The 12,925-nt window shown below is 36.3% G+C and overlaps 4 protein-coding genes across 5 annotated transcripts in view; 1 reads left to right on the top strand and 3 right to left on the bottom strand.

Annotated features, from left to right (window-relative positions):
• On the top strand, window positions 3,779–5,306 carry LOC104740778 (cysteine protease XCP2). The gene is made up of 4 exons (XM_010461474.1): window positions 3,779–4,298; window positions 4,376–4,611; window positions 4,722–4,862; window positions 4,952–5,306. Exons 1-4 carry the CDS (start codon window positions 3,821–3,823, stop codon window positions 5,165–5,167), a joined length of 1,071 nt encoding a protein of 356 aa, XP_010459776.1. The 5' UTR covers window positions 3,779–3,820; the 3' UTR covers window positions 5,168–5,306.
• Window positions 5,415–8,365, bottom strand: LOC104740779 (probable inorganic phosphate transporter 1-8). The gene is made up of 2 exons (XM_010461475.1): window positions 7,553–8,365; window positions 5,415–6,554 (listed from the first exon to the last, which is right to left on the bottom strand). Exons 1-2 carry the CDS (start codon window positions 8,236–8,238, stop codon window positions 5,630–5,632), a joined length of 1,611 nt encoding a protein of 536 aa, XP_010459777.1. The 5' UTR covers window positions 8,239–8,365; the 3' UTR covers window positions 5,415–5,629.
• On the bottom strand, window positions 8,698–11,145 carry LOC104740780 (increased DNA methylation 3-like). Its single transcript, XM_010461476.1, has 3 exons — window positions 11,055–11,145; window positions 9,206–10,514; window positions 8,698–9,102 (listed from the first exon to the last, which is right to left on the bottom strand). The coding sequence occupies exons 2-3, from the start codon at window positions 10,467–10,469 to the stop codon at window positions 8,858–8,860; spliced, it is 1,509 nt and encodes a 502-aa protein (XP_010459778.1). The 5' UTR covers window positions 10,470–10,514; window positions 11,055–11,145; the 3' UTR covers window positions 8,698–8,857.
• The window catches only part of LOC104740781 (RNA-binding protein 38-like), a 10,289-nt gene continuing 8,783 nt past the window's right edge, over window positions 11,420–12,925 (bottom strand). Inside the window, exons 4-7 of one of the 2 annotated variants that reach the window (XM_010461477.2) lie at window positions 12,678–12,720; window positions 12,273–12,585; window positions 12,053–12,178; window positions 11,420–11,970 (exon numbers count right to left, since the gene is read on the bottom strand). In XM_010461477.2, coding sequence (XP_010459779.1) covers window positions 12,286–12,585; window positions 12,678–12,720 — 343 coding nt within the window. In that variant the 3' untranslated portion in view covers window positions 11,420–11,970; window positions 12,053–12,178; window positions 12,273–12,285. The remainder of the gene's footprint in view (window positions 11,971–12,052; window positions 12,179–12,272; window positions 12,586–12,677; window positions 12,721–12,925) is intronic. The other variant, XM_010461478.1, reaches the window with a different exon arrangement.

Genomic DNA, 12,925 nt, shown 5'->3' on the forward strand with positions numbered 1-12,925 from the left:
AAAAAAACAATACTATCTGAATTTTAATTTTTTTTAAAATCATTGTCATGACTCGTGTATGAGTAGATTTTAGAGGATGATAAGGTTTAAGAGGGGGGTCCTTCTATTGCAACATGGATTACGACTAACATTTTGGTTTTTTTCTTTTACGAAAACTTTAAATGTATGAAAGTTACATTGATCCCAATTGTATTGTATTGTGTTGATAAGAAAAGTGGTCGGGTCGTCTGTCACTTTCTTGTAAAAGTTTGACCTTTTTTTTAGTCATTTGTTCTTTTTCAAATTTATTAGGAAAAAACAAATTTTATTTTTCTATTTTGCATGGATGAACCTTTACAATATATTGGTTAATAAAACAAAATATTACTCCATAAGCTTGTGTAAATGGTTTATTAACTAACCTAATATACTGAAAAACTTATTAGTCTGTTAGCAATTTACTGTTTATTACTTAAAAATGAGGTTTCAACCATTAAAACTAAAAAAGTAAATATTTTATCAACAGAACAAAAAGAAATAAGAACCCAATATCAAAACTTTTGTTGTCTTAAAATTAAATTTAAATAGGATAAGATATTCAAAGGTTGCACCAATAAAAAAGGATAAGATATTTAAATATATATAAATAAATTTAAAATAAAGAAAATTATGCCAAAATCTATCATAAATTGACCAATTTAAGTGCTTTAATGTTAAATCTTTGAGAAATTATATCAAAGATAAATATTTATTATTGTTATTATGGTTATTGTCCAAATATTTACTAATATTTATAATGGAAGAATTTGCCAAAATTCTGCAAATCAATCAGATGCTATTGATATTAAATTCATCAACAATCTATTTTTAGCAAAGACAAAAATTTAATCGTTAAACCAAATAATTTTTGTTTATAAACGAAAAAACAAAATCGAATCTCATAAATTGTTGTTATTTAAAACTTAACTTATATGGATGAAACAAAATATAAAAACAGGAAAAATTAACTCAAAAAACTTCATTAAGATGTGTTGAAATCTGATCGTCGTGATGTTGAGTTCATTAACTGCTAAAAGTTTATATTAATAAAAATTTGTTTTATTAGTATTATCATAGTTATTATTAAAAAGTAAACTACTATTTAATATTTTATTGCGAAGTTTAATATATATTATGCTATTTTCGTCTATTGTTTTAATTGTTAAATTGTTATTCTTTGAACTCAGGTAATCCGGTGTTTTTCTATTCCAATAAAACGATAGTTATAGCACCAAAAATAAATTGAACACTAGTCGACATCTTTTTTTATCTTTCGCATGCATATCGTAAGTTATAGAATCTTAAGAAGTTCAGTAGTAAATATTTGTATATAAGTAATATATTATATATTTATATACATTTATATACATATAAGTTATAGTATCCAAATCGCAGAAGAGACCAAAAAGAAACAGCAATGAAGGTGAAAACGTTTTATTAAATTAGGACCGGATCAATGTGGAACATGCAAAAACAGAGGATCCACGTTATAATTCAACATCTCAATCGATGTCGCAAGTTAATAACGTGTTCATTGGTATCTTTTCCATTATATTCCTTTCGTAATCTTCTATTCTCATATGACATAAATACATAATCATTTAAATTTTCAAATTTTTCAGTTTAGAACAACATACATAAGTGCACATCCTAAATACAAGCTATTGGATTACCAAATATACATCAATACGAACACTAAACATAGTCCGGATGACAAAATTCTACGTAACGGAAGTACGGAATATTCCAAAGATATTTACAACAACTTGTCTATCAAATCAAAATCAAATATTTCAACTTGGGATTGTCACACTTTGAATCATAAGATTGATGGGGATTAACAATTTGGTGCTCATGTGATCATGTGGCTTAATTATATCAGCTAACTTCATAGAATCATAGACACAGACACACACAATCGTGGATCTACAGTAAATTTACGGTAAGAGAAAAGAAGACAATATAGGTTTTTTTCTTTATGGAAAAAATTGGAGGGAAATTATCAAAGATTAAATTAAAATTACTAATAAAAATGAAAATAAAAAATTAAGAGACAGATGGGGTTACTGCAACGCGAGACGAACATGGCGTCGATGAGAGGGCATGTGATTTTATAATATTAGTGCTTTGTCACTTTCTCACGCACCTTTTCATGCCCTACCAATTACTTCTCCTCTACTTGTATTTTCTATATTATAAATTTCAACAATGATAGCATATATATAGTTTTAAAAAAGAATTATGTGGCAAGTTGATGCTTTTATTAGTCAGCGCAGAGGCTATTTGTGTATGTATGAAGATCTAACGTCCATTTTTCATATTACTGGTAAGTGTATTAACTCTGAAATAATACTATTTTTTATCAAATAAAAACTCTATAATAATTGATATCATATATACAACCTAAGAAAGATAGACAACGGTCTTTTTCTTCATAGAGTTCGTGCTCCCAAATTATTCGAGCATCTCCGACCACGTGTCTCCACCTCAAACGGATCTTATGTATGTTTAATTATCATTTATTTTATTTTATACATTGTTTTTGTTGATTTTGTCCCTGCAAAAGAAATAGCATTTGTTTATTTCATTTATATACAAGTATGTCCTGTAAAGTTAGAACCAGTGAGTTTTTCAGTTGAACTTTTACATGATTCATGTTTTAAATGAATCCACTTTATGAAAAATATATGGTGTTAATTTTTTGTTCGTACTGCATAGTGGTTGGTGGGTCATCATTATAGAATTAAGTTTTACGTATTAGGTTGTAAAATATGCATATCTTAATCGGCCATTAACTGATTAAAAACTAGGATGCAGACGAAGATCCTTATCCTCCTGACTTTGTTATCAGAAATCTTGGTGGATTGACAGGTCAAACTTTGTTCTTTACAGAATAATATCTTATAACACTTCGTTGTTATCTCGTGTTTTATGAAATTTATATAGTATAATCAAGAATTTTGTATAAACAATCAGAAAAGTGAACAAAAGAAGAGCTAAGCTATCATCGATAATTAAGTTTAGCCTTCGTTCCTAGCTCCTTACCTTAAATACTGTCATTCAAAATAGCTTGACATGCTAAGTTGCTAACATTAAAGCCCACTAAATAACTTCTACATTAATGATTATCCTACTTTAACCACTCCCATGGAAAGGGTTAGTGATTATGGGCCGTAAAGATCCATGATTTAAGTATTTGTTTGATTAAAAGTGCCTACAATATGATTGGTGATTTCGAGACATGCGAAGAAGTTGCATTACCCATGATCAAAACATTTCGTTAGTTAAATTACATAGTTGCCTTGTTAGGCCACTTTTTAGGCTTTCTTATTGTTGAGATATTGAGGTTATATATCTTACCATCTAAAACATGAATCTGTGTAGTGCTTTTAGGCTTGTACAATGATTTATTTGATCTGTAGTGAAAAGAAATTGAAAAAAATCTTGATGTGAAAATCATCCTAATTCACCACCTCTATATATGTGGGCTCAATATGGGCTTGTTTAGGAGCAAGATCATATGTATCATACAGAGGCTTCTCTTACATGATTCCCACTGGCTGACCAGAGGCTTCTGGTTCTGCAGAGAACTTAATAAACGATATACAATTATTACTTGGATTCAAAGTAACCCCAGGGAAGACAAAACTAATCTTAAAGACACGGGCTGTACACAAGATTCAGATTCAGACAACTTTACTCCAAAGCAAAAAAGAGCGACCTCTATCCAATCTTTAGCCTATATAAACAAACTCTTCTCTTACAATAACTTCATCAACTAACGAAAAACAATTAAACCAAAATGGTTCTCTCTTCGCCTTCAAGAATCCTCTGTTTTGCTCTTGCCTTATCCGCTGCATCTCTCTCCGTCTCTTTCGCTGCTTCCCACGATTACTCCATCGTCGGATATTCCCCCGAGGATTTGGAATCTCATGACAAACTCATCGAACTCTTCGAGAACTGGCTCTCCAATTTCGAGAAAGCTTATGAAACCGTTGAAGAGAAGTTTCTTAGGTTCGAAGTTTTCAAGGACAATCTAAAGCACATCGATGAGACTAACAAGAAAGTGAAAAGCTACTGGTTGGGTCTCAACGAGTTTGCAGATTTGAGCCACGAAGAGTTCAAGAAAATGTATTTGGGGCTCAAGACTGATATAAAGAGACGCGATGAAGACAGATCTTACGAGGAGTTCGCTTATAAGGACGTAGAAGCTCTGCCTAGATCTGTTGACTGGAGAAAGAAAGGAGCTGTGGCTGACGTTAAGAACCAGGGCTCTTGCGGTAATCTAATATCTTGGTCTCTAATGTGTTATGTGTCAAACTTTAGACTCTTAATTAGTTCAAATATTGTTTCACAGGAAGTTGTTGGGCGTTTTCAACCGTCGCTGCGGTGGAAGGTATAAACAAGATTGTGACAGGAAACTTGACAACATTGTCTGAACAAGAACTCATAGACTGTGACACGACCTACAACAATGGCTGCAACGGTGGTCTCATGGATTATGCTTTTGAGTACATTGTTAAAAACGGAGGTCTACGCAAGGAAGTGGACTATCCTTACTCTATGGAAGAAGGAACTTGCGAGATGCAAAAGGTTTTAGTAAATTCGAAAAGAAAAAGGAAAAAACACAAAGATGAAACTAAAAAACATAATAATAATTAAGCTGTCCGCGTTTTATTTAACCCTCTCTGTTTCCTAAATAGGATGAATCTGAAACGGTTACCATTAATGGACACCAAGATGTACCTACGAACGATGAGAAGAGCCTTTTGAAGGCATTGGCTCATCAGCCTATCAGTGTCGCTATTGACGCCTCTGGCAGAGAGTTCCAGTTCTACAGCGGCGTAAGTACAATATTAAACCTATGAATCAAGTAATTTGGTTAAATAAAACTCCCTGAAGTTTGAACCATTGTATTTTTATATATATAAAGGGCGTGTTTGATGGGAAGTGCGGGGTTGACCTAGACCACGGTGTGGCTGCGGTTGGGTATGGATCAAGCAAGGGTTCAGATTACATCATCGTAAGGAATTCTTGGGGACCAAAATGGGGAGAGAAGGGTTACATCAGGTTGAAGAGAAACACCGGGAAACCAGAGGGTCTCTGTGGTATCAACAAGATGGCCTCTTTCCCCACCAAAACTAAGTGATCAACAAATCATTCTCGCTTATCTGCATTTGATTATCATCTTCGTATCTATATGAATATTGTTGTCATGAAACTACAGTGTCTGTCTTTTTTTTCTCTTTTGATTTATCAATGGAAGTCTTCTAACAACTATGTGCGAATGATACCTATATATATGTAGCAGACAATCAACAAAGTTTATAGTACTAACCAAGAAGAAAGTGAAGTGAAACCTTAGGGAACTGGATATCAAAATGATGAAAAGAAAAGAAAAAAGCATTAAACTGAAAATTTTCTAATTCTAGGTAAGTAAATTGAAGAAAACAGAGAAAACGTGGTTTAAACAGTTTCTTGGGTAAGAAGCATATATAACAAAAACAAAAAACAAAAAACTCAAGTAAGACATAAGCAAAAATCTAGAAGCGATAAGTAGAAAAATAAACAAATGCATGTAACGTTCCTTTGTCCCAACTTGAATTGATCATCATGGCATTTGAAGCAAAGTGCTTGCCGAGGATTGCCCATTAACAATTGGTGGCTCAGTTTCGCCCTCATCATTATTATCTTGTTCATGCTCGTTGTCCTCTAACGATCTTCCCATAGTTTCCTTGGTGAAGAAATAAGTCACAAAGATTCCAGCAATACAAACGCCACCAAGAACCAAAAAAGCAATTCTCATACGGTTCACTTCGGGGTAAACCTGATTTATATCATCTCCGTCCATCTCCTTGGTAGCCCACAAGAACCCAACAGTGCCCACAATAGCCCCAAGCTTACCCACGGCACCGGATATACCATGGCAAGTAGACCTAAACCTAGCAGGAAAAAGCTCCGCGGGAATAATAAAAGTGGTAGTGTTGGGACCAAAGTTGCAAAAGAAGAAAATCAAACCGTAGAGAACCATAAAGCCTTTCTTATTCTGCTCATGTTTTGACCAATACCAACTGTATGGAATCCCCGCGACTAAATAAATAACAGCCATGAAGAAAAACCCCATAATCTGGATTTTTACACGACCTATCTTGTCGATGAAGTAAACTGTGAACCAGTAACCGGGAATGGTAGAGCAAGCCGCAATGATGGCTCCTAATTCCGCAACTTCGAAGGCTGCGTCATAGACGTTTTCCGGGGTGGAGGAAGAAGGTTTATCAGAGTAGTGACTGAAGATTTGGGAGAGGAGGAGGTTGCTTGTGTAAAAGACCACATCAACTAGGAACCAATTAACGGAGGCTGCAAAGAGGTCACGGCCGTGGAGGTTGAGGAAGCGACGAGAAAATAGTTTGTAGGAAGCCGGTGGTGGCAGAGGTGGTGGCTCCGTCGTGGTCTCGTCGGAGAGATGAGATATTGACATGACTCTTTGCATGTCTTTTGCTGCTTGGACGATATTGTTTTCCACAAGTGCTGTGTATCTGCATGCATAAGTACTAATTCTAATTAAACTAAAGTATTTACAAAATCGACTTTACTTTCTTAACTCCTTTTTTGTCTGATGGATGCAATAATAGTGTGTTGGAAACTTGGAATTAAGAACTGTTTATGAAGAGTACGTGTGAGGATAGTTTAGTTATATATAATTTTAATGTAAAGACAAAACTTGCTTCATTAGCTGGAGCTGATACGGTGATTTACCTGAGGACCTGAGGTATATATAAATATTAAATGAAAGGATATAAAATAATATTTGCTGTTGTATTGATTAAAAAATAATGTAGACATATGATTGGTGGAAACTTGGGATGGCTAATGTTGAATAAATGAATATACAGAAAAGGATAAGAGGCGTATAAGGTATATACCATAGTGTTATGCTATCTTATCCCTCACAAAGTCAATGACTCCTTCGGAACAAAATACCAACTTGTAAGTTGTAACCCTTAAATAAGTGATACCTACCTATATTCATAAAACCTAGCTATTAAAACATACAAAAAAAAAAAATCTAATAATATGTTTTAAGGAATCTAATATTATATATGTGTGTGAGATATCAGAACCATTATATCAAAGGAATATTCGTTTTAATCACGTCAATTACTTACATACTAGAAAATACAGTTAAACTTGTTTTTGGTTTGGTATAACACACAATTACAATGTTCCTAAACTAGAGAAGAGCTCACACAAACAAAGAAATAAATAAATTCGTTCTAAGTCAAATGTATGGTGACAAATACGTTCCTTCACTCATCAAAACATCAAGACAACTGTTTTTGTAATAAAAAAAACAATAATTTAATTTAGTTCTACACAATGATCAAATCTAGTAGCTTTTAGTTTTAAGCAAATAAAAATAGTGAGCAAGAACGTCCTGCCTTACGTCCTAACTGATTTGTGATTGGCAAAATTATGTAAATAAATAATAATTATAATTAATATTTGTAAACAAAAATAGAGATGATGGACGGACCTTGCGGTTTCAGGCATCAACATACGCCAATAGAACGTCAATGCAGCCGGAAGAGCACCGATCATAAGTATAAGTCTCCACGCCACGTCAGCTTCAGCCGGAGCCTCCTTAACCACCTCAAACCCATTGCCACCGCTCTTAAACGCCACGCAAACAGCCATGGTGACGGCAGAGCTAACCAAAATCCCCAACCCTTGCATCGAGAACACGGCAGCTATGAACGCGCCACGTGTCCTCTTGTTAGCAAACTCGGACATGATGGTAGCGGAAAGCGGGTAATCACCACCGATACCAAGACCAAGAATAAACCGGAAAAAACCGAGGCTAACCATGACACAAGAGCGACGAGTCGTGCACACGGAGAAACCACAACCGAAGGAGCTGAGGATCATGATGACTAAACAGAGTCCGTAGACTCTGCGACGACCGACTCGGTCACCGAGGTAACCGAAGATGAGTTGACCAGCGGCTGTACCGAGTAGAGCGATGGCGTAAGAAGTTGAAAGAACGGCTGTGTTGATCGAGTCACCGTTGTAATAAACATGGCTGATCATTTTCATGACCGGTGCGATGCAGAAAAGATCGTATGCGTCGGTGAAAAGACCCATTCCTGCGACTATGATCGCTTTGAAATGGTACCATTGTATTCGAGCTGCATCAAGCGACGACAATATCTTTATTGCCATCTTTGCTTTCTTCTCCACTCTCTGCGATTCTGAATCCAGAGCTTTCTTCTTTTTTTCTTTTTCTTTCTCTTTGTTTTGTTTATCAAGATTTCGAATTCATGAGAAGACAAAGTACGAAAACAGGACAATGATTCTTATAACGACTTAACTTTTTGTAAAATTTCATTATTTTTATTTCTATGAGCATGGAATATGCTTATGATTTGACTCCGAGGAAGACTTGGTCCTTTTTGATATTTATTTATGTTGTCACGATGGGCACAAACCTGAACATCATATTGTTTGGAAATTTCCAGCAGTTTAGAAATTAGTAACCAAATAAAACCTGAATTCTTTTTACTAGTCGGTTTAATACAGTTGGCTTTGGTTTTGATTCACTTACTGAGAAGAGTGGACAAGTGTCAACTGACAACATTAGTGGTACGGCGAGTTTTAGACACAAAGATTCTCAGTTGATGATGAACAAGCAAAATCGACGGTGTCATGTCCTAAAAGATGAACAAAGAGTAAATGATCTGTCCTTTACATGAGGTTTGATTGGCCTAGCTTCTGTATCCATTAACACAAAAAGATTTACAGAGATCCTGAAGTTTTCAACTTGTAGGAACCTCCGGTTTAGTTAAGAGTCTTTGTGTCTGATGATGACAGCCTCGAAGATACCATCTGATCGGAAATTAGGAGAGAATAGCCGTGGATCAACTGGTCCTGGGAGGCTAAAGCACATCTTGAACGGTCCAGAGGGACACAGCTTCCGGATATTCATTTCGAAAACCCGAGAATGCCTCTTGATTGTTTTCTCACCTGTCGTAGTCGTTCCTTCAAGTATCACCTTACCATCTGATTCAATCTCACAGCTGAATTCACCTGCACGCAACATAACCAAACCAATTCATGTGTTTCATCACTTATACCCGATGAGACCTATGGAAATAGTCAGATGGGTAACAACAACAAAGCATGACTATACCGTAATCTTTGCGGACACCAGGCAAAGCAACTTGAAAAAAGTAAGCAACTTTGTTGACACCAATGTCAATAACACCAACAGATGGTCCTAGCGTTCCTTTACTGGCTGTTCCGGTAGTGACAACCGACGGTTCTGCATCACATTCCTTCATGTCAGGAGGAGGAACAGGTATAACTGCCTGACTGGTGGGTTTATCTGTTCTGTCTCTTTCCATAAGCGTTTCACCATTCTTGTTTGCTGCCTTTTTTGATGAGTTCTTGAACCGTTTTCTCTTGTATGTCTCCCGAAATCTTTCAGGGGTTTTACTCATTCCAGAAACAACAGTATGACCAACAACTGCTTCTTCTTCCTCTTTCTTAGAAACAACAGTATGACCAACAACTGCTTCTTCTTCCTCTTTCTTAGAAACAACAGTATGACCAACAACTGCTTCTTCTTCCTCTTTCTTTCGCTTGCATGTTTCTCCAAGCTCCACAAAAGAATAGTAGTCTTGGTCAGAGACAATTCCATTGGATACCGTTCCACCGTTTCTTAAGCAATCCTGCTCCACTCCCTGGCTTTCTGGAATGTCCACAGAGAGTCTATCTGGTTTACTGATCACGCAACTAACAACTGCTTCTTCCTCTTTCTTTCTCTTGCATGTTTCTCGAGGCTCTCCAGATGAATTGTAGTCTTCACTAGTAACAAGTCCATTAGATGTCGCTGCATCCCCATTTCTCGAACAGTCCTGCTCTGTTCCCCGGCTCTCATCCAGCTGCACACGTGGAGGACACAGAGACATGACCCTATCGATTTTAAGGTCATTCAAACGCGACAAGCATCTGAATCTTTGAAGCTCTTCCTTCCTTACAAAGTCCAGTGCAGGTTCATCGATAACAACAACCCCTTTTACAATCTCGTGGCTTGGGGAATACCTTTTCTGCTGGTGAAGATTCGTGGGGAAAAAAGACGTGAACTGAGGAAACTCTCCAATGGGTTCCATAGGTAGATATCCCTTGAGATACATATAAATCATGTCAGGATGGACAACGAGGCTAGACTTGGCGTTTCTCAGTACATTATAGTAGAGGTTCTGTAGCTGCGCAACAGTGAGAGAGGAAGATCCAACGTGCATCAAAGTGTAAGGTGGTAAACCTTTAGCTAATCTCTGAGAAGCTGAGCATCTTGGGTTATCAGAATACACATCAGGACCCAAATAATTACTCATGATGAAATTAACCAAGAAGTACTGATCGCTCGATAACCCATCGCTACACAGACTCATGTTTTTTTGATACCAGCAAATGGGGCAAATATATATCAATGAACCCTGCATAACATATGATAGTGGCAGCATCATGCAGTGTCACATACATGGAAACAATATATAAAGGACATTCCCAAAATGTTAGGCACATGAGTGTCTTCAAATATTCCAGATTCAGTCATATAAATTTCCACCATTGTCTAGTTAATCATTTTGAATAGTGAATTATATCCAAATTTAACCAGAAAAAACTCCAATAAATGCAGAAACCAGAAAGCTCATTCTGAGTAGCTCTTCTAGTTCAAAGTGAAAAAAAAAATTTCCTAAAAATCCCAAAGGTCCATAACGCTTGAAGACGAGACTGTTAGTACTCTCTATTGCAAGAATCGAATCCACATTGTTGTTTACAATAACACACAACACAGGAGATAAAAATGGGGTTTTCAAAAACTCTTACTTAAAAAAAGGCCATCGATTTGTGAAAATCAAGCCAACATTGCAATTGTACTACTAATCACACATTTCATTGCGAAAACGAGAAGAAACCCCGAAACTAAACATCAGTGGGCAATGATTAACAAAAGAAAATGTGACTTTTGGTACCTTTGATTTTGTCGTGATATTGCTTCTAAGCTTCGGAGGATGAAGGGAAGGAAGGAGCAAAGAAGAGAGATTTTTTTTTTTTGTGTGTGTTCTGTTCTGCTGAATTATCAAAGTTCTGGTAGGGGATGGGGTCCTTTTGCTCGTTACACGTGGCTACCACGTGGGACCCTCAAAATAACCGCATTTGGAGGTATCACTTGTCACTTCCCCTCACCACGTGCCGTCTTTGTTTTTAGAGTGTTTTTGGGCTTCTTTCATAAAGCCCCAAATGATGGTAACATAAAAGTAGGATTTTTAAATTTATTTTGTGTTTGAATGTTGATGACAAAAACGAGTCCAAGAAGGGTAAGAGAAATAGAGGAATCTGAGCAGAAGATGATGGTCATAAACAGAGTAACTTATCAGTCTAGAAACTCTGTACAGACATGGAGAAGAGAAGACTCCTCGAGCTAAGATACATATATGCACAGACGAGAAGCTAAGTCAACACAATAGACATTCATTCCTCTTTAGTTACAATGCAGACTGCAGAGGAGTCGACTTTATAGGACTTCAGAATCTACCTTATAATCTTTCTTTACTAAACACTCTCCTATGCCTTGAAAGAGTAGTGTTTAGTGATAACAAGACTACTTCAGCTACCAAAAGAATCAGATTTTGAATCCACCATTCTATATGCATCTGTATGTGTTTATATGTATATATATACACCAAACTTTATCCTACCGGTTTACCACGACAGAGGTTCAACCATTCATATAGTTTATTGCCAGAAAGCTTGTAGTGTCTATACACATGATGAGAGGGTTACGTAAACAGAACCACAACCAACCCCTGCAAGTTCCATTTTCCTTTTTCCTTCATCCGCCTGCAACCCTTTTTTTTACTTCTTCAGTGAGCAAGAACTACTTATGACCTGTAACAGCGGTAAAGTGGTGAGATTGATAACATTTGCAAGTATTGAAACTAAAACTTGCAGCTAATGTACCAAAGCTTACCTCTAGAATGCTAAAAACAAATAATTGCAAAGCTTAAACAGGAAGCCTGCCAATACTCTGAGTAGCTTTTACGTTTTTATCCTTAGTTTCTTATTTTCCTTTTCAGCAGTCTTCAAGAATTACTAACTGAAACCCAACAAATAACACCAATGTAGTGTATGTAAGCGAGTATCATCTCCAATCCAATTTAAACCCAAAAAAATACATCCAAAAAGCTTACGTTGATCAATTTTTCACCCCGTTGTTTGATCAGAACCACTACTTTGCATATACTGAGGAGTCTGGACAATGATACGTTGTTGTGTTGGAGCTGAAGCTGAAGGATATGGAGATTGAATAGCAGACATAGGTGAAGTGCCACCAAGCTGCAGAACATGACTTCCTGGATGAGAATAACCCTGAACTGCTGTATAACCATGACCACCGGGAATACTCTGACTCAATTGCCCGTATTGATACCCTGGTGAGTTAACTGCCCCAGGTACTCCATACACCTGAATGTACTGTTGACCCATGTAAGGACCATAAAATCCCTACAACACCATGAAGAGAAGACATGATTTTATAACTAAACAGTTCAAAATGCATAAAGAAAGTAAGGACTGCAGCAGTTTCAGACGCCTACCTGAGATTGTGAGTACATGTAGTCAGGTCCATATGGTGTAACCCTGAGAGAACACAAAATGGAACAACTAATATTAGACACAGATGAGTAAGTTTTTGCTAGACACTCTTTAAAAGAATATATATAAGACAAGTAGCAATTATACATCAATGTTTATACTATAAAGGGAAGTTGCTAAGCTAGGAGAAATGGCCTAAAGTGTCTACTCCATAATGTCCGTTGGAAAAATTAGATCATTTCGGCCCTAT

Source organism: Camelina sativa, chromosome 14 (assembly GCF_000633955.1).
Source record: "Camelina sativa cultivar DH55 chromosome 14, Cs, whole genome shotgun sequence".
Taxonomy (NCBI): domain Eukaryota; kingdom Viridiplantae; phylum Streptophyta; class Magnoliopsida; order Brassicales; family Brassicaceae; genus Camelina; species Camelina sativa.

Coding starts and splice junctions, on each gene's coding strand:
- LOC104740780 (XM_010461476.1), bottom strand. CDS start 10,469: ATGAGTCTGTGTAGCGATGGGTTATCGAGCGATCAGTACTTCTTGGTT. Junction 9,103..9,205: donor TGGTGTCCGCAAAGATTACG/GTATAGTCATGC, acceptor TGTTGCGTGCAG/GTGAATTCAGCTGTGAGATT.
- LOC104740778 (XM_010461474.1), top strand. CDS start 3,821: ATGGTTCTCTCTTCGCCTTCAAGAATCCTCTGTTTTGCTCTTGCCTTA. Junction 4,299..4,375: donor TAAGAACCAGGGCTCTTGCG/GTAATCTAATAT, acceptor ATTGTTTCACAG/GAAGTTGTTGGGCGTTTTCA. Junction 4,612..4,721: donor GAACTTGCGAGATGCAAAAG/GTTTTAGTAAAT, acceptor TTTCCTAAATAG/GATGAATCTGAAACGGTTAC.
- LOC104740779 (XM_010461475.1), bottom strand. CDS start 8,238: ATGGCAATAAAGATATTGTCGTCGCTTGATGCAGCTCGAATACAATGG. Junction 6,555..7,552: donor TTGATGCCTGAAACCGCAAG/GTCCGTCCATCA, acceptor TTATGCATGCAG/ATACACAGCACTTGTGGAAA.